Genomic DNA, 23492 nt, shown 5'->3' on the forward strand with positions numbered 1-23492 from the left:
GGTCGTGTCGGGTTACTCGGGTATTTTCCGTGTTATAATCGTGTCAAACCCGTTAACCCGATTAGCTAATCGGGTCGTGTTCGTGTCTTGGGTAATCGGGTCGCGGGTCTTAATCGGGTCTACCCGATTACCAGAATTGCCACCCCTAGCTGGCCCTTGACTATTTGGGAGTGATCGAAATCACCCACATTTGGCCTCTTAGGGGTGGTCAGCCACCCCCATGGGCCATAGAGGTGGCATGCCACCCCCAATTAGACTAGATGGGGGTGGCCAGTCCACCCCCATGGCCAAAGGGGGGTGGCCAACTACCCCTAAATGGCCAAAGGGGTGGCTATGGCCTCCCTTATTATTATTATTTTTTTTAATTTTAATTTGATTTGGGGTCATTTTTTAAATTTGTTAAAATACATGGGACAATTTTGAAAATTTAAGACAAAAAAAAAAAAAAAAAAAAAAACGTGCCTAGCACGTGACCAATTTTTGATTAAATTGGACGGAAAATTGTTAACGGATGGGCCACATTGAAAATTTTTGAAACTTTGATGGAGTACATTGTAAAAATTGAAACATTAGAGTTCAAATTACAAATCGGCTCAAACTTTGAGAGATTAAAGTGTAATTTTTCCTTAAAATAATTATAAGGGCAGTAGTACAAAAATTGACTTATAAAATTGTTCCAGTAACAACATGACGGAATCCATCATCAAAGCTCCTTGTTGAGGTTATAAATCTTGATTTGATTTAATTGTGTTACATTTAGTACAATAGAATGGTAATTCTTTAAAATAAGAAATGAGTATTATTAAGAATATGAAAAACTGGAATGGAATTACCATCTGTATTCTTTTGTCTGACGACAAGTCGACAACACAAGAATGACCAAATTTTTTAAATTAAAATTGAATCATATTTTTCCCAAATTTCCTAAAATATCTAGCTCAAAAAGTTGTTTCTCCAAAAATTCATAATTTTTTTTATGGGCAACAAATTAAAAATAATCTCCACATATGGTTAGCCACCACAATTAGAAGCCCTGGAGCCCTTGATGGTTCTACTTGGGGTGAGAAATAAAAAATGAAAGGGTTTTGTGGAAAAACTTATTCCCCTCGTGGCTATTCCTCTCCTTTTGTGAAAGACTATTCATATGAAATGGTTATTCTCAAAGAATAATAAACAAACTAAACGTCAGAATATCTATTATATTTTTGAACCTATTCTTATGTAATGTGTACCAAACATGAATCTTACCACCAAAGAGTAATAGATAATGGGGTATGAAACCCCATTCCATTATATATATAAAAGATAGGGAAAATACACTTTACTCTTCTGAATTATCTATTTATTTGTACTTTTAACCCAAATGTTTACCCACCCCAAAAGTATCTGACATTAACACTTGACCCTATGAAAAACACTTTACCTCTAAAGTATTTTGAGTTGACACTTGACCCCCTCGAAGTAACTAAGTTTTGGGGGGTAAAGTGTTAACTCAGGAGGATAAAGTGTCAATTTAAAATATTTCAGAGGGTATTTCATAGGGTCAAGTGTGAATGTCAAATACTTTGGAGGGGTAAAGTATCACTTTTTAAACATTGGGATTAAAAGTGCAAATGAGTTGATAGTTAGGGAATAAAGTGTATTTTCTCCTAAAAGATAAACAAGAACTACAAACAAAATATAGAAACTAAACAATATGAAAATTATTAACTCAATCCATAATGTTGTTTTATTGTTTTGTTTTTTTGAGTGAAAATGCCTTGTTACTTGAAAATACTATATTGTCTTTAAAATTAAAAATACGTTTTTTTTTTCTCTCAAAATTATTAATACAAAAATTCAAAACATAATACATTTTTTAAATACAAGTGGATGCTACCAATAAAAAAAAAAATTGTTTTTTGTATCTCATTAAAACTATATATATTTTTCAAATCAAAACCAAAAAAAAAAAAAAAAAAAAAAAACTCTATCATTTTACTATTATTGATAGAGCCATGATGAATACGCCTACAACTTAGAGTCCACAACAACTACAGCCCAAGAAGGGTCTACGGACCATCTTACTAAAGCCTAAGAAGGGCCCAAGAGAACTTATAATGGGCTCGGTATACATACATTTTTTACATTTAAGATCGAGGCTCATTCTTGGATAAGGATAAGGGCTCGGTACTCTTTTTAAAAGAAACTCTTTTTAAAAATGTTTTTTTTTTTTTAGAGAATAAAAACAAAAACGCGTATAAAAAAAACAAGCTGTAAAAAACGCGTAAAAATTGACGGCGTTAGGGTTAACGAACCGTCATAGCTCGGACCACTATATATACGGAGACCTCAGTGCCAAGTTATCTATTTGGTTATTGCTTTCTGAAAATTTGTTCGTTTTGTTTCTGCGCTAGCAAACCCTAATAATCTGCTTCTTGTTCTTGATCTGATTCACGAAGACTGTTTGGGGCTTGTTCTTGATCTGATTCACGAAGACTGTTTGGGGCTTGTTCTTGATCTGATTCACAAAGACCGTTTTGGGCATGTCCTTGATCTGATTCACAAAGACTGTTTAGGGCTTGTCCTTGATCTGATTCACAAAGACTGTTTAGGGCTTGTCCTTGATCTGATTAACGTAGACTGTTTAGGGCTTGTCCTTGATCTGATTCACGAAGACTGTTTAGGGCTTGTCCTTGATCTGATTCACAAAGACTGTTTAGGGCTTGTTCTTGATCTGGTACGCCATGGCGGTGTACTATAGGTACAACAGTGAAAGACTTTTCGATTCTATTGCCATAAATGTGCCATTCATCTCAGTGGGTAATTTTAAAGAAAGAATTTTTGAATCCAAGCGCTTTGGTAGGGGTAAAGATTTCGATCTTGTGGTCACGAATGCCAACTCTAACGAAGGTTTGTTCTGAATTTTAAAGATTAATTAATTGAATGCCGTTTTCTAATATTTCCAACAAGATTAGGGTTTTAGGCGGTGTCTTGAGAGGATTGTGATTTTTAGAGATTAGGGTTTCAGGCGGTGAGATTATTTTTTTTATTTGGGATTTAAAAAAAAAAAAAAAAGAATCGTTTCCCCTAAAAAGAAATAATCGTTAAGGGGTTTGGGTTGGGTTGCATCGTTACGATTCCAATGGAAATGGGCTACCATTTGCCCTGGCGTTGACAAAATAAAGAACTTTATATTGGTGAATTTACGAATGCCATGGAATTGAAAGAAATTTGGTTCAAAATTTGATGTGGTGCAATTTGTGTGGGGATCGGTTGTGAGATCGATACTGGGGAGGTGTGGAATCGTTAGGCATACGAGTGGGGAGAATAGGGTCTTCTTGTATTTGATAACTTGTTTGGTTTTTTAATGAACTAATGTGTTTTACAGTATTTAATAGACAATCCGTTTCTCTGTTTTGGAATTTTCAGAGTATCTTGATGAAGCAATGCTGATTCCTAAAAATAGCTCAGTTTTAATTCGTCGAGTTCCTGGATGGCCACGCATGCCCATTGTTGCCGACCAAGTGTACTATCTCTAACCTTTAATTTCGTGATTGCCTAGTTGAATTTGTTTCAGTTTAGTCGTTTAATGGAGTGAACATTTATGGAAATTGAGCGTAGCAGCACACAAACATGGTGATATGGACAATCATTGTCACTTTATCTTTTCAAACCCATATCACGGTGGTTATTTGTGCATAAATAGATTTCTTCCTTTTGTTGTGGAGCAAATATACTTAAAGTTTGGTTTTGGGCTCCTTTGTTTTGCAGGCTGATGGTGGAAAATAAGAAGGTCAATTCTGAACCAGAAAAGAGTAGCTTTTCAGCTACTGATGCTTCTGCCATGAAATATGTAAGCTTAGCCTTCGTAATTGTCCCTTGGATTCAGTATCTTATGGAACTCTGACGTTTGCCTTAGATGTATGCATTCAAGTAATAATGTGTTTCATTTGACTTTACAGCCTGAATACTCGGAGTGGGATGACTTTGGGGATGATGTGTATGCAATTCCTGAAGTTCCACCTGTTCAGTCAAGCAATCCAACTGCGGGAACTCCCCCTACTAATATAGCTGATGAGGAAAGCAAGATTAAAGCTAATCTTGTATTCAATTGCAGTCAAGGTCCTGATGGTTTTGGCCTTAGCAGAGGATTTGGAAGGGGTATAGGTGGTCGAGCAGGATTTGAGTGGAAAACACCGCCACAGGGCTATGTTTGTCACAGGTGCAAGGTGCCTGGTATGTTCATTTTTTAATGATTTTTTTTTTCTTCAAATGTTTTCTCTTCCTCATCTTGTTGCTGGTGAGGGGGGAGAGAGAGAATTGCTTGCTCTAACGTTTATTTTTGTAGCCAAAACAAAAATGAAAAATAGTGCTCACTGTGTGGAACTTTTTGTCTTCAGGGCACTTTATTCAGCACTGCCCTACAAATGGTGATCCAAAGTTTGACATTAAAAGGGTGAAGCCACCAACTGGTATACCAAAGTCCATGCTAATGGCTACTCCAGATGGCTCATACGTGTTGTCAAGTGGTGCAGTAGCTGTTTTGAATCCAAACGAGTAAGCTGATACCATTATTATTGTTGCGTATATATCTTATAGACTATCTAGATTTAGTCTAGAAAATTGATTATAATTGTTAATTGAAAAAAACAGGGCTGCTTTTGAGAAAGAAATGGAAGGGTTACAATCCACATGTTCTGTTGGTGAGCTACCACCTGAGCTCCACTGCCGGTTGTGCAAGGAAGTAATGAAAGATGCTGTACTGACGAGCAAGTGTTGTTTTGAGAGCTTCTGTGATAAATGTAAGTTGTGATGTTTTAAGTTTTAAAATGTGAACTTTCTGCCCAATTTCGATGTTATATAGAATCTTAACTTTAATAGTATGGTTTCATGAGCTTTTCTTCATCCATCGGTAAATGTTTTATTCTCAAGCTCATATGTTTATAAAATTTTGCTCAGGTATCAGGAACCACATAATCTCAAAGACAATGTGTGTATGTGGGAAAAAAAATATTCTTGCTGATGATCTTCTGCCAAATAAAACGCTCAGGCATACAATCAACCGTATATTGGATGGTGGTACCAGTAGTTCTGAAAATGCTGGAAGTGCTTTTCCAGTTCGAGGTTTGTATTTTAGTAACATGACTGTTATAGTGATCATAACTATGTGCCATAATACATCTTATTAACAACATTTTGACTTAAAATTCAGATATGGAATCTGCTCATTGTCTGCTGCCCAAAGTTCCTTCCCCAACTTTATCTGTTGCATCAAAGGGTGAACAAAAGCCATCACCTGTTAATGAAGAAAAAACCCCGAAGATACAGGAAACTAGAGATGAGGGACAGGCTACTATTTCCCCTCTGCGTACTGCAAAGAGGAGGAGGACTGAAAAAGCAGCTGACATTTCTGAATTTACGCATGAATCAGTGAGTGTGAGGGAACCAACAACATCACTGGGGAGTGTTCCCTTGGCCAAGGAAGAAGTGCACCAGAAGGTGGCTACAAGTGAGGCTGGTAAAGTTTTGTTCTGTTGTATTTTGAATCTATTTCTTTTTCCTCCTTCCTCCCAACACTTATTGACTCCATATCCTATTTTTTAGTTATGTTTGTTGTTGCATTAGGAGCTGCATGGATAGTTGTCATAACAGAGACTGAAACCATATAAACACTATTAAAAGAAGTGTCCTACAATCTATTACTATTACTATATTGTATATTATATCTGTTGGTTGTGAGGACTGGGTTTCTTTTAGTGGCTCTGGTTATGAATATGCTTAATTTTGAAAACCGTAATGTGGCGGGTGCATCCCTTATGTTTTTAAGATAATTTATTCTAGTTTTGAATGCCTTTGTAGATTTGCAGTGGAAAACCTCTCAAGACCTTGCAGCTGAGAACAACAATTTGATGCCTTCTGGTTCCTCTGCCTTTAATCCGTACTGGACTGGCATGCAACCTGGTATGGATGGGTGTCTGGCACCATATCCTGGTGCTATGCCCTACATGGCTTATGGAATGCATCCTTATGACATGCCTTTTGGCGCACAAGGCTATATGTTCCCTCCTATTCCACCACCTCAAAGGTATGTGTTTGTAGCATCGTTTGAACCATAAAATTGCCGTTTTTTTATATGACTAATTAGGTTAATTTCTTTATCTTGACAGGGCGTTTTCCAAAGATTGGGAGTTTGATAAGTTAGCGAACCGTGATGCCGATGTTGATTCAATGAAATTGAAATATGTATGTCTTTTGTATTGCCCTAATGTTGTTCCTTTGCCCTGTTTATTTTTCTACCAAGGAAGAGAGATTGTTTTATTATTGTTGTTAAGATTAAATAATGGATATTTTAGAAGTACTAGTTCATTCTTCTTTAATATATATATTTTTAGTGATGCTCCATCTAATTATGGAGTTATCATGGAAGACGGTGCAACATCATTTCAAATTTTGGTTTCTCTATCTATGGCAATTAAATGTATATCTAAAGTGGATGAAAGAAAAGTGGGAGAATATGCAAGCCAAGTTCATGGCAGCATGTTTTTGGTCCTATTGCCTTCTAATTCCACTGGCGAATTCATTTCAAGCTATCCTTCGAGGAATCAACATCAATGTCCAATCATGTTTTTCAATTTTGGGAAGACAACAAATAGTTCATTTGAATCCGATTGAAAAAAAAAAAAAAAAAAAAAATCATTTTTGCCTAATTATTAGGCATTAAAAATTATCTTACCCACACAATTCACACCTTCTGGGATTTTAAGCCCTAAGATATGAAGACATGATTGGATATGGATAAAAGTGAAAAATTTCGGAAAGGACATAAATTTCTCCCAAACTAGTTCGGAAGAAATTTCTTCCAACTTACTTCAATAAGCGACAAGTGTTATCTCTTACATATTTTAGGACAGTTTTCCTCCAAACTAGGTTGGAGAAATTTTCTTCAATCCCGTCAATAAAAATGACATTTTTCCGTTTTGTAATATGTAAGATACACGAGTTTTTAATATTATTTATTTCAACTTTGTCTCTGCTATTAAAAAAATATGTGCATCTCATATCTTCAAATGGCACATGTCATTTTTATAAACTGAGTTGAAGGAAGTTTCTCTAACCCAGTTTGGAGAAAAACTCTATCCCATAATTTATTTAATATTTAAAACAATCATTTATTATCATTCTACTAACTTAAGAACCTAAACATTAATTTTTGAAAAACTCAAAGATGTTGAATGACACTTGTCACTTATTGAAATAGGCTGGAAGAAATTTTTTTTAGATTGGTTCGGAGGAAATTTCTATCATTTCGGAAATTAACTAGTTTCAGTTGCAGTAATATTTTTCAAAGAATGATCCTATTAAAAAATAAATATCATTTTTTTATTTATTTTTTATTTTTTATGTTGCATCAAAATACTTTATAAAAAAATAATTTATTGTTGATGAATTAGAGCCAAGGGAATTGTGTCTGATATGGTTTATTCCATTGGTGTAGAAACAATCCCACCACCATCGTGCAGCTAAGAGAAAATCGGAGCACTATGCGGACGGAGAAGTGAGCAAGAAGAGAACAAAGACAGCCAGTGCTTCTGTGCATTCCACGTTTCATCGGCCCAGCCCATTAGTTTGTGCACAAATTTCGACCTGAGGAGGCCCAAACTAAATGGAAGGGGCCTTACCTTTTTCGGCCCAATGAGAAGAGGATTAGTCTAGTTTCATTTTTTTTTTTTTTTTTGAGCAAAAATTATGATTGTAAATGAAATCACATTGTAAGAAAAATTGAGAAGAAAGTGAATGAAGTGATTGTTTCCTCTAGCACAATGATTTCATATCCTTTATTGCATTCGACTAAAAATTTTAATTGATTTTGAAATTGTCAAATCAAAATAAGAACTAAAGAAGGTTTATATTTTGAGTTGGGTATATATATATATATCCCTCCTTTATTATTATTATTATTATTTTTTTTTTAAAAAAAAAGGAGACTAGGTCATGTACAGCCACGATGGCTAGTGAGGCAACCATGGCGAGCACTACTCAACCATCTTTATTTTAATTTTTAAAATTTTTATAAGAGATTAAGAGTAACATATTTGTATTTTTATTATTTATTTAACAGAAAAATAGATGTAAATCCCAGATTTAAAATCATCGTGAATTCACTTTTTAATTAAAAAAAAAAAAAAAATTGAAAACTAGGGTCTAAAAATCAAAATTGGATAAAATATTGGGATGTTCCATTATTTTTTTCCTTAAAATATAATGAGTTATTATATATATATATATATATGAATTTTGAATCTTTTATCTTATATTTTTAAACATATAGTAAATTTTGCAAAGAAATAAAAGTTTATTAGTTTACATAACGGAATATCATGCAATAAGATTGAATTTTGTTCCTTTTTATTTTAAAGGTGAAATATCGTGCAATTCTTTTTCTAAGCTAAGCAAGCATTCTTCGGTTAGTAAAGCAACATCATAAATATTTTTGACAAATGTCATAAGATTTTCCAGCAAATTTCAAAACAAAATATCAAGTGCTATAAAAGATTCATATAGGAGCATGCAAACTGGGAAATAAATTCATATACCCAAATCCTTTTTATTTTTTGGACAAGGTCACAATTATCGTTCGTAGTATAACCGAGCTTGAAGAACGCTTCAAAACAAAAGCATTAACAAACATTCTATAATACAAAATATTCAAAATTATTTTTACTTTTATGTCGCAACATAACATTTTTTCACACAAAAAAAATAAAAATAAAAAACCAAAAAGCACTCTCTAAAAAGCATGGAGTTCATTGCATTCACAAATTCAGTAGGAAGCAAGTCTAGCGTTCTGACAAGCAAAATCTTCCATTGTAATGTAATAATTTTTGAATCATCCACGTGATAAATATGGAAGTTTCTATATGTAGTATCTAAAGATATATATATATTTCTTTCAGCTAGGTAGAACTTATGCAAGTACTTAACATAAGAAAATCCAAAATCCAGTGCTGATCCCCTCCTGCAGCCACCTTTCCTAGCAATACTCTCCAAATGAAGTGATCTAACCCACAATGACAGTCATTTAATGTTTACCTGGAAAAAAAGAACATAAAGAGCAGTTTCAACGATAAACATATATCAAGAACCAAAGGATCTCATACATAATGTTACATGTCCTCCTTGTGTTAGGCAAAATTAATGTGGCTTTTAAAATCATGATTGAATTTGTGATAAATCACTATTAAATTTTAATTTAATGGTGATTTTAAAAGCCACATCGTTTTTTGAGGGACACAAAAATGACATTTAGCATTACTTCTTTCACATAATAGACACTGCAAAATGGAAAATCATGAAATAGGAAACAGATTTTCTTGAGGCTTCACAATAACAGGATCGGCTCATTTGCTTAACCCTGACATTTGAAGGCAAGAAGTAAACCTTCAAATCAACATAGACACTTCATACTGGAAAATCATGAAATAGGAAAAAGATTTCTCCAGGGCTTCACAATAACAGGATCAGTTCTTTTGACTACACCAGACATTTGAGGGCAAGAAGTAAACCTTCAAATCAACTAAAATAGACAACATATTGTCCTAACCACATGAAGTCAATTAAAAAAACTAAAGCACTATTTATATCCTCAATCCCTGTTTCTCCTCTCATCACTATAGCACTTTTAACTCTGAAGAAAAGCAGTTCCTCTGGGAGTATCACACCAAAACAATTTATGGAATCCTCTCATCAATCCTCAATCAGCATTAATTGTAACTAGCTCAGAGGCATATTAATTATATTTATACTCATCCTGTTTCTGACATCCACTTCAACATCCTTAAATCATGCTCATTATACAGACATCTGATTCCTTAACCACCTGAAACTGACACAAAAATCCTAATTGTGCTCCTTCACCGCATCCATCCTACTCTTTATACATGAAAGCATCTTTGTGGATGCCCTACCTTGCCAAGAAACAAACCCCCCCACCCAACGGAATATCCAATCACAATGAAGCATAGAATAGTTAAATTCAAAATATTAAAATCATTCTTTAGAGCCTTGTACCTGCAAGTACATGTAACTTTCATAGTGCCATATTAGAAGATTACTTTCAGAGAACACCTTTTCCTTTGACAAACTTAACATATAATTAAATATTGAGGGTCGCTGCACCAACTTAATTCCAAGCTTAAAACTCAAATGAAGCATCATATAATACACAAAGTATTATAACCGCTAAACAAAGCCACGATCTTGTCTAAACATATAACTCGGCACCACCAGTTGGTCCTAAGGACAAAAATTGAGGGGAGACACATGCCCAAACCATTGAAGCACTTAAGTTTCACGCTTTTGTGGTGTTTTCTTCAAAAAGAATTCATTTTAAAAGCAAACCAACTTGAAATAGGATGAGTGCAAGATTTAGATTGTGGAAAGTTTGCACAAGGTCTCAATACTCTGTTTCTTTGGACAGCTGCAATTTTTTCTCCTTTGCTGCTTTATTTATTGTGATTTCCTTGGTCTTTTTTTTTTTTTTTTCTCTAGTATAGTTCATGTATGCTTGAGGGCACTTTATGTTCTTAATGATATCTTGATTACTTATAAAATTTAAAAAAGAAAAAGAGTTTGCACAAGGTCTTCAGGTTCAAAAAAGTCCCAGTTATGTTCTTTTTGGTTCCCACCAGTTTAGAATTTATATGCAAAAACTGAAAGCCTACTAAAGTAATCATGATCAATAAAGTTATAAGATTCTTGGTAAAGATATACTTATTTCTGATCCTTTTTCTTTTAAAGATGTCACATACCCCAGGTGATAAAGTACAACAGCATTAGTATTTAGCAGGCTTTGATTTGCCCCATTTTAACTCTCTCAGATCCCCTATCCCCATACCATGTAATGATGTTCTATGATTTGTGAGAAAATCAGAAAAATAACCTATTTATTTTCGAGGACCGTTAACTTAAGACAGATACAAACCAAATCAAAATTTATTATAGTTGGGGGCCAGCATATTGCTCCTTCTGGAATGCTTTTCCTCAACTGTCAATAAACTATAAAACAGAATAAATCCATAAACAGTGATCTATTTTACGTGTAAAAGTATGCCAGTTGCCAATGAGCTCAAGCTCAAATGACACCTCCTCCTCCTCCTCCCCATAAAAGTACACGGCAGAGGGTGTGGTTGGGGCTTCAAAACCCATCAGGTGCACGTTTCACTTACCATCAAAAAACAATATGCCAGTCCTATTGCTAAACCAATATCCTGCAAAGCACCTAGCTGATGAGGCATCTACAATATGTAGTAAAATAAACCAAATAAGGAGATAAGGAGATAATTATATCATATAAAAACTGTATGAATCTTCAAATAAAGCATAACATATTTTAGGAAAGATAATAGTAAGAAAATTATAGGCATACACTAAATGATTCTAATCTGCATCTCTTATTAAACTTGCCCTGAGAATATACTCTCAAATAATAAGAGCTCTACTGGTCCACTATACATCTATGAATTGACATTCCATAGCATCTGGCCATTATACTTTTGATCGTACAAAAGCTGGATTGCACGATCAAATTCGCAAACAGGTCTGCCTAGTTAAGTTAAGCTAAACAAACAATATCCACTTACAGAGTTTCAAATCAACGCAAAAATAAACGAGGTTTAAATCACATATGTAAACGTCCAATGTTTAGCTCAGGAAAGATAGAATTCATACATACCCAGATGAATTTCATGGTTTAATTGCTCTTGGAAGCCAAGTTTTTCCTCGCAGCCCTGGCATTGTCGTACTCGAACTTCAACACATTGGGTATATGAGACGTATCCTTAATATAGAACATCCTCCCAAATGCGCTCTCCTCGATGGCCGGAAAGTAAGGGGAAAGCACAGAATTCACCACCCAGAACCACAGGGCCCCAAGAAAGACCCCCAGAATAGCCCCAGCGAAGACTTGGGCAACGGTATGGTACCCCAAATACACCCTAGAATACATAGTGAAAAATGCAAGAGACCAAGGCCAAAAATTCACAACCCACTTGTTCGTCGTGTCCCAGAACCCAATCCCTTTACACGTCAACAGCGTAAAATACACAGCAAAGAAGAACATGTACTGGGAGTGGCTGGAGGGCCAGCCGTGAGAGTCGCACGTCTCGAGCAGAGCGCAGGTCTCGGGGCGAGCCTGCTCGACCGATGTCTTGACGAACTCGTTGATGAACTGCGAGATTATGAGGCCCAGAGCGAAGAACATGCCCTGGAGCTCGCGCCGGAAGAAGAAGTGCGAGACGAATCCGCCAAGGCTGATGAAGACCGGCACTAGCGAGACCCACGCTAGGAAGTACCCCAGCGGATCCCCCCTCTGGTACCGCACGTGGGTCAGCGTCAAAGCCTTCAGTGGCAGCGTCGCCATGACGAATAGCGAGCGAGACACCTAAAGAAATTGGGTTTTGATTTATAGCTGATTACCAGATCTCTGCTCTGGTGCTCTGAGACAAAAGAGTTGTTGAGGGAGAGAGGGGTCTCTTTTAGGCTTTTAAGCCTGTGTTTTTTTTTTTTTTCTAAAAAAAATAATTATTTGATGTTTGTTTCTCGGGAAAAACAGTTAACGATTGGACAAAAAAACCAGGGGGAAAGATCGGCCATGGAGTGGGCAACACGTGGTTGTCTGGTAAAGCCGTTTAAAAAGGTCTTTTCATACGAAAGCCACAGGGCCTTAAGGTGTGTTCTCTCTCACTGCCAACAAAGTTGGTGGAACAGTGGAACTCTTTTACAAATTACACCCCCACACCCTTTTTTATTTTATTTTTTCAAAGACTTTTTACACCCCCACTTTAATTTCATTTTGTGGATGTGAATACCGCTGGGATAATGTTATTTAGTAAATATAACTTAATGCGGTAATAGTGAAAATTAGTTTTTATGTTCTTATTTGTCAACAATTGCTATTATGTTATTCTAATTATATAATAATCATTTAAAAATTTACTAAATAGCATTATTATTCATATTATATATCACATTGCTATTTTACGATATTTTATAATATTGACGTAATAATTTTAACTAATTTTTGAATTTTTTTTAATGATGGCTAATTCAATAGTTGACTGGAACTAACACGCTAGAATAATAAGATGATTATGAAATTAAAATTTGATTTCATCTATTCTTTAATTTTTTTGGGAAAACTTCATTTTAAATTTCTGAACTTCCACGCGATTTGGCAAACTTCCTAAACTTTAAAATCTCTCAATTTGGACCCTGAACTTTCAATTGTTCTCAATTTGGACAATTCCGCCAGATTTAAAATGTTAAAAGTGAAACAATAACGTTTATACCCTTGACTTTTTTTTTAAAAAAAAAAAATTCAAATTTACCCTTACTTCCATTTTTTTTTTAAAAAAAAAAAAAAAAAAATCTAGCCGTGAGCCGAGACCCACGCGAGTCTGGCCTGACCCACTTAAAAAAAAAAATAAATAAAAAAAAAGGAAAATCAGGGGTATTTTGGTCTTTTATGTGTTGCCATTAGAAGTTAACGACTAAATCTAACAGAGGAATCCAAATTGAGAGCAATTGAAAGTTTAGGAGTCTAAATTGAGAGATTTTAAAGTTTAAGGGGTTTATCAAATCGCATGGAAATTCAGAAGTTTAAAGTGAAGTTTTTCCTAATTTTTTTCAACAAAAGTTGATCCAAAAACTATTTGATAATATCAAAGCGATTGCTGTCTTACAATTGGACAATGATCAATAAAGAGGACTTATTACATAGTAAATATACCTAACTGAACAATTATTCCCTCAAACTATCATCTAATTAACAATATTTTCTCCAAATTTCAATCGAGACAATGTCAGCCCAAAAAAATCGCCAATATTCCCCAAGGACACCAAAAAGACAAAGATGACCCTAAAGTTTTGTTAAAATGACAAAAATACCCCTATAAATTAGAAAAATAAATAAATAAGAATAAAGACAACAAAACAAAAAAAATCTTTAAAAAAAAGATTTTTTTTTAAAAAAAAATTTCCGCTCCCTTTTTTTCTTTTTCTTTTTTTTTTTTTTTCAAAAAAAAAAATTATTAAGGGTATTTGTATTGTTAGGGTGGACATTGATAATTTTTGATAGTTTAGGGAGGCATTGTAACAATTGAAAATTTTAAAAAAATATTATCAATTGAAAGGATATATATGAACTTTTCCTAAAAATTTACTTTGAAACCAAGAGAATCCAATGCAGGTCTTGTGCATAAACTGATAAAAGCCACAAGCTTGTAGGCAGAAATGCATGGCCCAACATTTGAACGATCCAGAAAAATAAAGCCCAAACCAAATACACAAGCCGCCTAAAACTGGGGGTGTCAAGGCGGTTACGGTTAGCGGTTATTGGCAATAATCGTTAACCGTAACCACCTTAGCGGTTAGTAGATTTCACTAACCGCAACCGCTAACCGCCTAACGGTTAACGGTTAGCGGTTAGTGAAATAGATAACCGCCCGCTAACCTTTTTTTTCAAAATTGGGCTTTTTTGGGGGCTTTTTTGGCATTATTGGCTTTTCGGGACTTTTTGGGCTTCTTTTTGTGGGCTTTTTGGGCGTTTTTTAGCTTTTTCTTTTTACTTTTTTTTTTTTTTTTTTTAGTGTCTTATTGGGCCCAATTGCTATAAAAAGAGCCCATATTGAAAAATAAAAAATATTTGACCCAAAATTTACATTTACTTGTACTTTAAAAAAAATTTCCTTAAATATTAAATCATAACCGGTTAACCTTTTTTTGTAAAAAAAAAAACAAAAACAACATATATAAAAAATAAAAAATAAAAAAATTCATCACATATAAAAAAAAATTCAGAATTTAGACAACTATCACAACATATAATGATAATACATTAATACTTAAATTGTGTTTATAAGTAACACATTGATCATTGTTTAATCTAATGTCAATTACTTAATTTGATATTATACGAATCATATCATCATTGTACATTAATAATATGATTCACTTGAAGTCTTGAATAAAGTATTTGAATTGTCATTGAATCATATGATTAAGTATGAATATTATACATTTATATTTTTCATATGCATATATAGACTTATAAGTTTATAACATACATTAGAAATAAGTCTCTAGATATTTAATTGTTGTATTAGTATGAATTAGTATACTTATGAGTTATGTCATATTATATATGTATAATTTGTTATTATATAATCAAATGATTTAATGATCAATTGATCATGTGATATAATCATATAAATTATAGTGATGATATATTAATACTCAAATTGTGATTTAATTATTTTTCTAAAAAATTGTGATTTAATGATCAAGTGATTTTGGTATATGTATAAATATTTTTATAATTATAATTATAGAAATATATTATTTAAAAAGGCGGTTAGCGGTTACGGTTAGTAAACCCAATAACCGCTAACCGCTAGGTGGTTACAGCGGTTAGGCGGTTAGCGGGTAGCGGTTATAACGGTTAACGGTTAGCAAACCGCCCGCATTGACACCCCTACCTAAAACGGGTTCGGGGTTCCTAAAACGGCATGACGTTTCTGTTTCTTAAAAAAAAAAACGAAATATCGGAAATTTCAGGGGAGACCAGCGTAGTACGAGAAACATTGGGAGCCTTTTCGAATTTTCCGAGAATAAAGAGGTAGCACAGCACAGGCGGCCGACATTGGCGCTTGCCCACCGAACTTGAAACATTTCTCTCGGAGCTTTCTCAACAATGGCGGATGAAGGCTTGGCTTCTCACAGAAGAGACCCTATTAAGTCTTCAGGCACGTAACTTTTCAAATTACGTCTCGTTTTGTTCTATTTCAAGTTCAATGTTGACCCTTTGTTTGGTTCCCGAGAAATCCGAGGGAAAGAAAAAGAATAAAAATGAAAAATCGCGGACTTGAAGGACTTGCCTCGAGTAAGCCCATGGTTGGAATTTACTAAGTTGAGTTGGGTTTTACTCCGATATTTTAGTTTCCATGCTTGCTTGCAATTTCTTAGCAATCAGTTTTGTCCGTGAAGAAAATAAAAAAATTGAATTTGATTAATTTAGTTATTTATTTATTTTTTCTTTTTTTTAGAAAACCATATTGTTTGTAAAAATTTACAAACTGGTTTAATTGCTTTATATACATGTAATATATGTTAGTATTTATTTTGTGAATTTTTTTGGGACTGTGATGTTTGCTTCTGAGAAATGCTAATTATGTGTCTGGGGATTAGTCGGGAATGCTGCGTCAAATCGAAGACGGCAACATGCGGTTACGGTGGGAAAAGAAAGAAGAGAATCATTGGTGCGGGCGAAGCGCCTATGCAGAGCGGGGATTAGTGATGAGAGTGATGTTTCTCTTGACAATGATATGATGATTGATGAAGAACAATCAATTTTGGAGGCTCAAACTTCTTCGGCAGTGGAAGAGTTGAAGTCAGCCGTGGCATATCAGTATGTCGATCTTAAATTTTGGTCTCACTTTCTCTTGATTTTAGTATGCAGGTAGTGCTATGTTTTAGTTTGACAGGAAATGAACTTGGCATATCAGTATGTCAATGATATTCTATTGAATGATATAAAAAATAGTTCCTCTTGAAATTATGAGATATGGGTATTCTTGATAATTTCTTCACCCTGCTTAGTTGCTATGTAAACGCAATAACTATCTTCCTATTTTTCGTGCTACATCTAGGTTTCTTTGTCTATAAGCATGTGGAAGTTCAAGCTTCTGGCTGGGTCTACCTTATCTTAACATATGAACAAATTCCGTGTTTTAATCTTAGGGGAAAAGGTGCAATGCAGAAGAGAGTAAGTGCCCTTCGTGAACTAAGGCGTTTGTTGTCAAGATCTGAATTACCTCCTGTTGAAGCTGCTCTTAAAGCTGGTGCAATATCCATACTTGTGCAGTGTCTTTCATTTGGCTCTCCAGATGAACAGGTTTATTTCATTCTGCATATGTATATTCTTCCCAGCACAATATAATAACAAACAGTAGTTGTTTTTACTTTATTGAAAGAAGAAGGGAAGAAGCACTCTCTAGATATTGCTTACTGTTATGGTCTAATTATCTATTAATGTCTCTTTTCAAATTCCAGATGCTTAATGATTTTTAGTACACATAATACTCACCTATATAATTTACGTGCCGAAGTAGACATCAGTGGGTTGATAAGCTATTTAGGATTGGTAAACTGAATGATGAAAATTGGAAGGAAATATATATATATAATGGTTTTTTTTGGTTTTTTTGTTATATGGCAGTTGCTTGAGGCTGCTTGGTGCCTCACAAATATTGCAGCAGGAAAACCCGAAGAAACAGAAGCGTTATTGCCTGCATTACCATTGCTGATTGCTCATCTTGGAGGTTGGCAAGGACCCATGCATTCCTTTTTCATATGAAACAATGTTTTATTTTCTCATCTTGATAAATATAATAACAAAAACTTCAAAAGAAAACTTTTTGAGCCCATAGTTGGCAAAGGTGTAAGATGATCTAAGAGACCGTGAAATACTCTCACAACTTTGAAAGTTGAAATAGTGATTTGTGAATAATTTTGGTCAAATGTGAAAAACATTGGGCCTCCCGATACATTGCTTCTAGCAACACTCAATTGATTCTCTAGGTTGATGGTTTGTAACAGCTAGCGCATAGTCAACATTGGTAGATGCTGCTAAATTTAAGTACCCATGATAGCTTACATGGATTCCCTTCGTGATGAAGATTTAAAATTTTGTTGAACTATGAGCAACCTCACGTTGTTGATGTTGTCTTAAAAGAGTGATGACAAACTGACCTGAAAATCATGGTTTGAGTCATTTAAAAGAACAATAACTGCTATATGAACCTGAACAGTTTTATCTGGAAATTTGAAGTGGTAGAATTAACAGCAATAAGTATAATTCTTTATTTCTGTTTACGATTTTTGTGTCCCAGATTTCTTTTGGATCTATTCTCATAGTAAATATAATATGTATACTTATTGTATCTGTCACTGTATAAATAATTAAACTAACTAAAGTAGGTGGTGCCTGGTCCTTGTTCTATTCAAGATCCATATTTTTCTCACGAGTCATGCTTCTTCCCTTGCTTTTGTAATTCTGTTTATTGATATCTACAGTATTCATGTAACTTGTTTGTTGATTAAATTATTTAGATATAATTTGTGCGTGAAAATTGGAACAGTTATCATCATTTACTGCATTTGGCTCTGCATTTATCATTGTACTTATGTTGCAGAAAAGAGTTCCTTGTCTGTTGCTGAGCAGTGTGCATGGGCATTAGGAAATGTTGCTGGTGAAGGAGAGAAGCTGAGAAATGTTTTGCTATCCCAAGGGGCCTTACTACCTCTTGCAAGAATGATGCTGCCAAACAAGGGTTCAACTGTGAGAACAGCTGCTTGGGCATTGTCAAACCTAATCAAGGTTTTAAACCCTTCTCTAAGGAACAATTTGTTCATACATACAAAGACACATACTAAATAATTAGAGGCATCTTCAGGCCTTGCTTTTCTGTATTAGTTATGCCCCACCTGCCTTTTGTTGATCATCCTCATTAAAAGCTTGACAGTATTTTTGATATTCCATTTCTGTTTTCATTCCAGATTTGTCATTTTGATGCATGTTTTAACATTTCATTTTTCCTACACTAACATGTTTGACTTTCAACATTATATGAGTTATGAAGGCTTTGTATATGTATGGAATATATTGTGTGTGTGAGTATGGGTGTGGGTGAGGTGTGTAGGTATGTGCTCTTTTCCTCAAATTTCATTTACAACATGACTTCAGTTTGCTTTGAGTGTAGGGACCAGATGCGAAAGCCACCACTGAACTCATCAGAGTTGATGGGGTATTGGATGCAATTGTTCGGCATTTGAAAAAAGCGTAAGTGGAGTTTATCTCTTTGGACTATTTTGAGTGTGTTTGGTCTTCAGGGTTGGATGCAGTGATAGACATTTGGACTATTTGTAGTTGGATGTTGTTGCAAGAGTTTATTCAGTCCGTTGCAAACAACGGGAAACTTTTTACCGCACCACACAATTCTTGGTATTGTAATGTAGTAGAAGGATCTGTTGTTTCAGCTACCACAATCGTGTGTTCCATTGCTCTCCTTTCTTAATGATAATTTAAGAGATGCTACCAAGGCCTGAGATTAACCCAAAATTTTCTGTTTTATAATTTGTTTGTGAATGCAAATTGTCCTGGTCAACGGCCATTTCAATTTATTTTCATATTTGTTCTGCCACCGTCTTGCTTCTTGGTATTGATCTTGTAGTTGGACTAACTAGCAAATGAAGTTTAATGCAAAATCATTTCTTCTGCTTGTTGCTCCATTATATTCGAAGATTGCTTATGTGTTTTCCCTTTTGTCTCTCTTCTCCTATCTTTCATTTCTGTAGTCATGGATCTAGAGGGGAAGCCATATGATAAAAGATTCTTAGATAATGTTAATTGACCGTGTCTAACTTATGAAGTAATGCCAATGCTCTTTTGATGGCATTTTTTGTTGCCATTAGAATTTAGATGCAGTTATATTGCTCAGCGATATCATATTTGTAAGGCTCATTTGTATATTATGAGAAATAACTATAGGAAACAATTTTCTAGAGAGAAAAGTTATCTTTAAAGTTTCATTCCTCATGATGATTTTTTTTTTTTTTTTTTTTGTATAAGTAATGTCGTATCATTAATAAAGCGCAGATGATATTATTATAAAGTTCTTGTTTTCTCCTTTTATTATAATTATTATAATATTGATGATCCCTAAAGTTTTTTCTTGGAGAAAGTTAATTTTGGAAGTTTAATGTTGAAAAGGATAGATATCCAAGTATAATCCACTTACTTTCTGAAATGCAGGGACGATGAGTTGGCAACTGAAGTAGCATGGGTAGTTGTGTATCTCTCAGCCCTTTCAAATGTTGCTACCTGTATGCTAGTGAAGAGTGATGTCCTTCAATTGCTTGTGGAAAGATTGGCAGCATCAAATAGCTTGCAATTGCTCATTCCGGTAGTGAGAGAATTAGCTTTTACATTTGACCATCTCCTTTTGTGAATAATGTAATGAAATGTTTGTGGAGCAACCAATGAATATTTATTTATGAAGGTTAAGATGGTTATTACGCTAAATGGAAATTTGCATGCTTCTATACTTCAATACTTGTCCAAGATTTTCATATGGTGACTTTTCTTGGGTCTTTTTTTCATGGTACATATTGTGATATAACCAATATTAGCACATAATTGGTGCCAGTATATGATCTGTTAGTTGATTTCTAATTCTGAAGCCAGTCGCCTATAAGTTCACTCTGAACTCAGGTTCTATGTGTTCTTTTCTCAACTTCTAATGATGCTGTAAACTTTTCCACTTGTCTAGTATTTAAAAACTTAAGTGAATCCTTGAAATGAAAGTGAAAATCTACTAATTATCAGTACATAATTGATCTGTAACCATCTAGAGCATGTTAAAGGATGCACAAAACTTGGTGTATCATTTCTTTCAAGTTGTATGTTAATGTGAGAGTAGCTTTGATTATTACATTGTCCTTGGATTCACATTGACCAATGATATTCCATTTAGGTGCTGCGGAGTTTAGGTAATCTCGTAGCTGGTGACTCCAGCACAACTAACACTGTTTTTGTTCCTGGACGTGAAATTACAGGTTTGTAAATCATGTCTTATGCTTGCTAAGATGAAAACAGTAATCTTTAGAACATGTTTTTATCTAAAACTCCTGATATTTAATTTATTTGGCAATATCTTCAGATAATGTTATAGAAGTCCTTGTAAAATGTTTGAAGAGTGAACACCGGGTTTTGAAGAAGGTATGCCAATTTCTCTTAACTGTTGTTATGACTTTACCTTAAATCACCCACCCTCATTTGACACTTCGTAATTTACGTAGGAAGCAGCGTGGGCACTATCTAATATAGCTGCTGGTTCTGTTGAACACAAGCAGTTGATATATAATAGTGAGGCAGTGTCATTGCTATTGCGCCTTCTGTCCACAGCACCATTTGACATAAGAAAGGAAGTAGCATATGTACTGGGGAACCTCTGTGTTGCCCAAACAGAAGGTGATGGAAAACCAAACCTGATCCGGGAGCACTTGGTTTCACTTGTTGGTAGAGGATGCCTGCCTGGATTTATTGACTTGGTTAGATCTGCTGATACTGAGGCTGCAAGACTAGGACTTCAGTTCATGGAGCTGGTAAGCAAATATGATGGTACATGATATCCATCAATTTTAATGTGTATTGTGTAGCATGTATGTTTCTCTACTGCAACGGCAAACAAAATTCTCCGTTTTATGTTCTGATGTAATTTTACTAGTACGGAACGATCAAGGCTTATTAAATTCTGTGATGTTTGAGAAAATTAGGCCTTTTCGTGCATGGGCACACTAGCACCCCCAGTCTTGAAATGACAGGACATTTATCTGTGTGGATGCTTCAGTTGGCGTAATGTGAACTGATTATCCTACAAGCAGATCAAATTGGCAAATCTTTTCAATATAGCATTAGGCTGTAATGCTCATGGTTTCCTATGTAATATCTTTGGTTCTAAATTAGTCTAAGACAATCTTTTAGCGCGGAACTCTGTTTAGTGTTTCCCTGTCCATGTAATGAAGATTTGGCATAGGTTTTTGAGGAACTAGGCCAGATTCACCTGCAGTGGTTATCTGGGACATGTTATTTTGGAGCTTTAAGAATAGCAAATCGACATGAGGAGATGGCATCCACATTCCCTGAACATCATATGCATTAATTTCTATGTGAAGCTCCTTTTTAGAATTTGATATATTGCCTTTTGAGCTGATAAGAAGAGAGGAGTGTTTTCTAATCCAGTTATTATGACACTCCCAATGAATTATGACAAGTTCTTTGACAACTAAAACATGGTGTTTTTATTTTTGTGCAAGCAGGTTTTGAGGGGCATGCCACATGGTGAGGGCCCAAAGCTTGTTGAGCGAGAGGATGGAATTGATGCCATGGAAAGATTTCAGTTTCATGAAAATGAAGAACTGAGAAATATGGCAAATGGTCTAGTGGACAAGTACTTTGGAGAAGACTATGGGCTTGATGAGTAGGGCAAGTGATGCATCTCCAGAGATTCCCAGCTATCTTCTTCCTTCCTTGTATGCAACACCTTTTGGTTTTCTTTGCCAATCCTCCTGTGCAATTTATAACAAGTTTTTGGTTCAAGAATTCAGTGTCCATGGTGAATAGAGTAAGATCTTTAGGTTTGGTTTAAACATGTAAGATATGGGGTCAGCTGATGGCCTCTGTTGGGCACTGTTTGTAAGATCTGTTTTTTGTCTCTTATCCTGGTGAATCTTGGGTTTATATAGCTACATATTCTCGAATGCACCTTTCTTGACGTGGCACTAAAATTACTAATGGATCCAAAATTCAACAGTAATTTTTAATTCTACATTAAAAAGTGTGGTAGTGTACGTAGCATTTCTCTTATAAGAAAGTAGTTCATGCTATTTGAAAATAGTTCATGTTATTTGAAGAAGATATTTGTTTTTTACTTGTATTTTGGTAACAGTGACTACAAATTGTAATTTGGTGAAGATATCTCTTACAAACAGGGTTCTATTTTTAATCTGAGAAATGCTATATATATCCTACACCCCAATGCCCACCCCAATGCCCCAATGTTCATTAGCCTTTATTTTATTATTATTTTATTTTTTTAAAATTTTTAAGATTGATCTAATGGTTGATGCGCACCGTTACATTAACCCAGTGAGACAGAGGTTTAGTATATAACATTGATAAATTAATCCCATAATTATTCCACAATGTTGGCATAATAGTCTTAATTATCTCTTGGACTAATAGTTCAAAAATAAAGAAAAAAAATCACGAGTTGGTTGAAAGTGTCACGTTAATATTGTGTGATGATTATGAGATAAAAATGTAGTATATAACATTATTTAAAAAAAAAAAAAAAAAAAATCAAAGGCAATGTTACATCAAAAAAGTGAAATAAAAATGAGATAAAGTGGATAGCATTCTTAAAGTTGATGTGACTTTTAAAATCATCTTTTTATTCTCTTAAAGCTGATATGACTTTTAAAATCACCATTAAATTTTAGATGAATTATACTTGAATTTTAATCCAATGGTGATTTTGAAAGCCACATCAGATTTTAGGAGGATAAAAAGATGATCCCTAACATTACTCTCTTATTTATTTATTTATTATTTTTTTGGGAAAATACTCATCTCATTGATTATTAAGTAAGAGTAACATTACTCTTACTTAATACACATTATAAATTCACTAAATTTATATAGATCACATGTTGTGAGCTATAATATAAAGAATCAATTTTTAGCACAAATACAAGGCCAGTAAATTTAGAGAGCCCCTACTATCAGGTCCATCTTGATAACACCCATTTTGCAGCCTCTAATTACTACGTGACACATCATCAATTTAAGAAAAATGCAAAAAATAAAAGTGAGAACAATCACATCAAATCAAAGA

At 34.4% G+C, this 23492-nt stretch overlaps 3 protein-coding genes across 6 annotated transcripts; 2 read left to right on the forward strand and 1 right to left on the reverse strand.

The window, feature by feature from the left end:
• Nucleotides 1-2366: 2366 nt before the first annotated feature.
• On the forward strand, nt 2367-7664 carry LOC132191887 (E3 ubiquitin ligase PQT3-like). Of its 2 annotated transcripts, XM_059607008.1 has the most exons (11): nt 2367-2892; nt 3412-3508; nt 3754-3835; nt 3945-4218; nt 4383-4539; nt 4636-4784; nt 4942-5106; nt 5195-5500; nt 5842-6067; nt 6150-6225; nt 7478-7664. In XM_059607008.1, exons 1-11 carry the CDS (start codon nt 2727-2729, stop codon nt 7628-7630), a joined length of 1851 nt encoding a protein of 616 aa, XP_059462991.1. In that variant the 5' UTR covers nt 2367-2726; the 3' UTR covers nt 7631-7664. The 2 variants fall into 2 exon arrangements, with proteins under 2 accessions (XP_059462991.1, XP_059462990.1); XM_059607007.1 differs by lacking the exon at nt 7478-7664 and having other exon boundaries at nt 6150-6918.
• Nucleotides 7665-8769: 1105 nt separating this feature from the next.
• Nucleotides 8770-12528, reverse strand: LOC132162187 (lipid phosphate phosphatase gamma). Of its 3 annotated transcripts, none has more exons than XM_059572451.1 (2): nt 11714-12528; nt 8770-9072 (listed from the first exon to the last, which is right to left on the reverse strand). In XM_059572451.1, exon 1 carries the CDS (start codon nt 12398-12400, stop codon nt 11732-11734), a length of 669 nt encoding a protein of 222 aa, XP_059428434.1. In that variant the 5' UTR covers nt 12401-12528; the 3' UTR covers nt 8770-9072; nt 11714-11731. The 3 variants fall into 3 exon arrangements, with proteins under 3 accessions (XP_059428434.1, XP_059428436.1, XP_059428435.1); XM_059572453.1 differs by lacking the exon at nt 8770-9072 and adding an exon at nt 10911-11249; XM_059572452.1 differs by lacking the exon at nt 8770-9072 and adding an exon at nt 10911-11276.
• A 3073-nt stretch (nt 12529-15601) lies between these two features.
• LOC132161624 (importin subunit alpha-9) lies at nt 15602-22340 on the forward strand. The gene is made up of 11 exons (XM_059571783.1): nt 15602-15782; nt 16225-16444; nt 16777-16930; nt 17255-17357; nt 18231-18415; nt 18798-18877; nt 19850-20000; nt 20571-20652; nt 20757-20815; nt 20896-21201; nt 21916-22340. The coding sequence occupies exons 1-11, from the start codon at nt 15731-15733 to the stop codon at nt 22078-22080; spliced, it is 1557 nt and encodes a 518-aa protein (XP_059427766.1). The 5' UTR covers nt 15602-15730; the 3' UTR covers nt 22081-22340.
• Nucleotides 22341-23492: the final 1152 nt, after the last annotated feature.

Source organism: Corylus avellana, chromosome ca9 (assembly GCF_901000735.1).
Source record: "Corylus avellana chromosome ca9, CavTom2PMs-1.0".
Classification (NCBI taxonomy): Eukaryota; Viridiplantae; Streptophyta; class Magnoliopsida; order Fagales; family Betulaceae; genus Corylus; species Corylus avellana.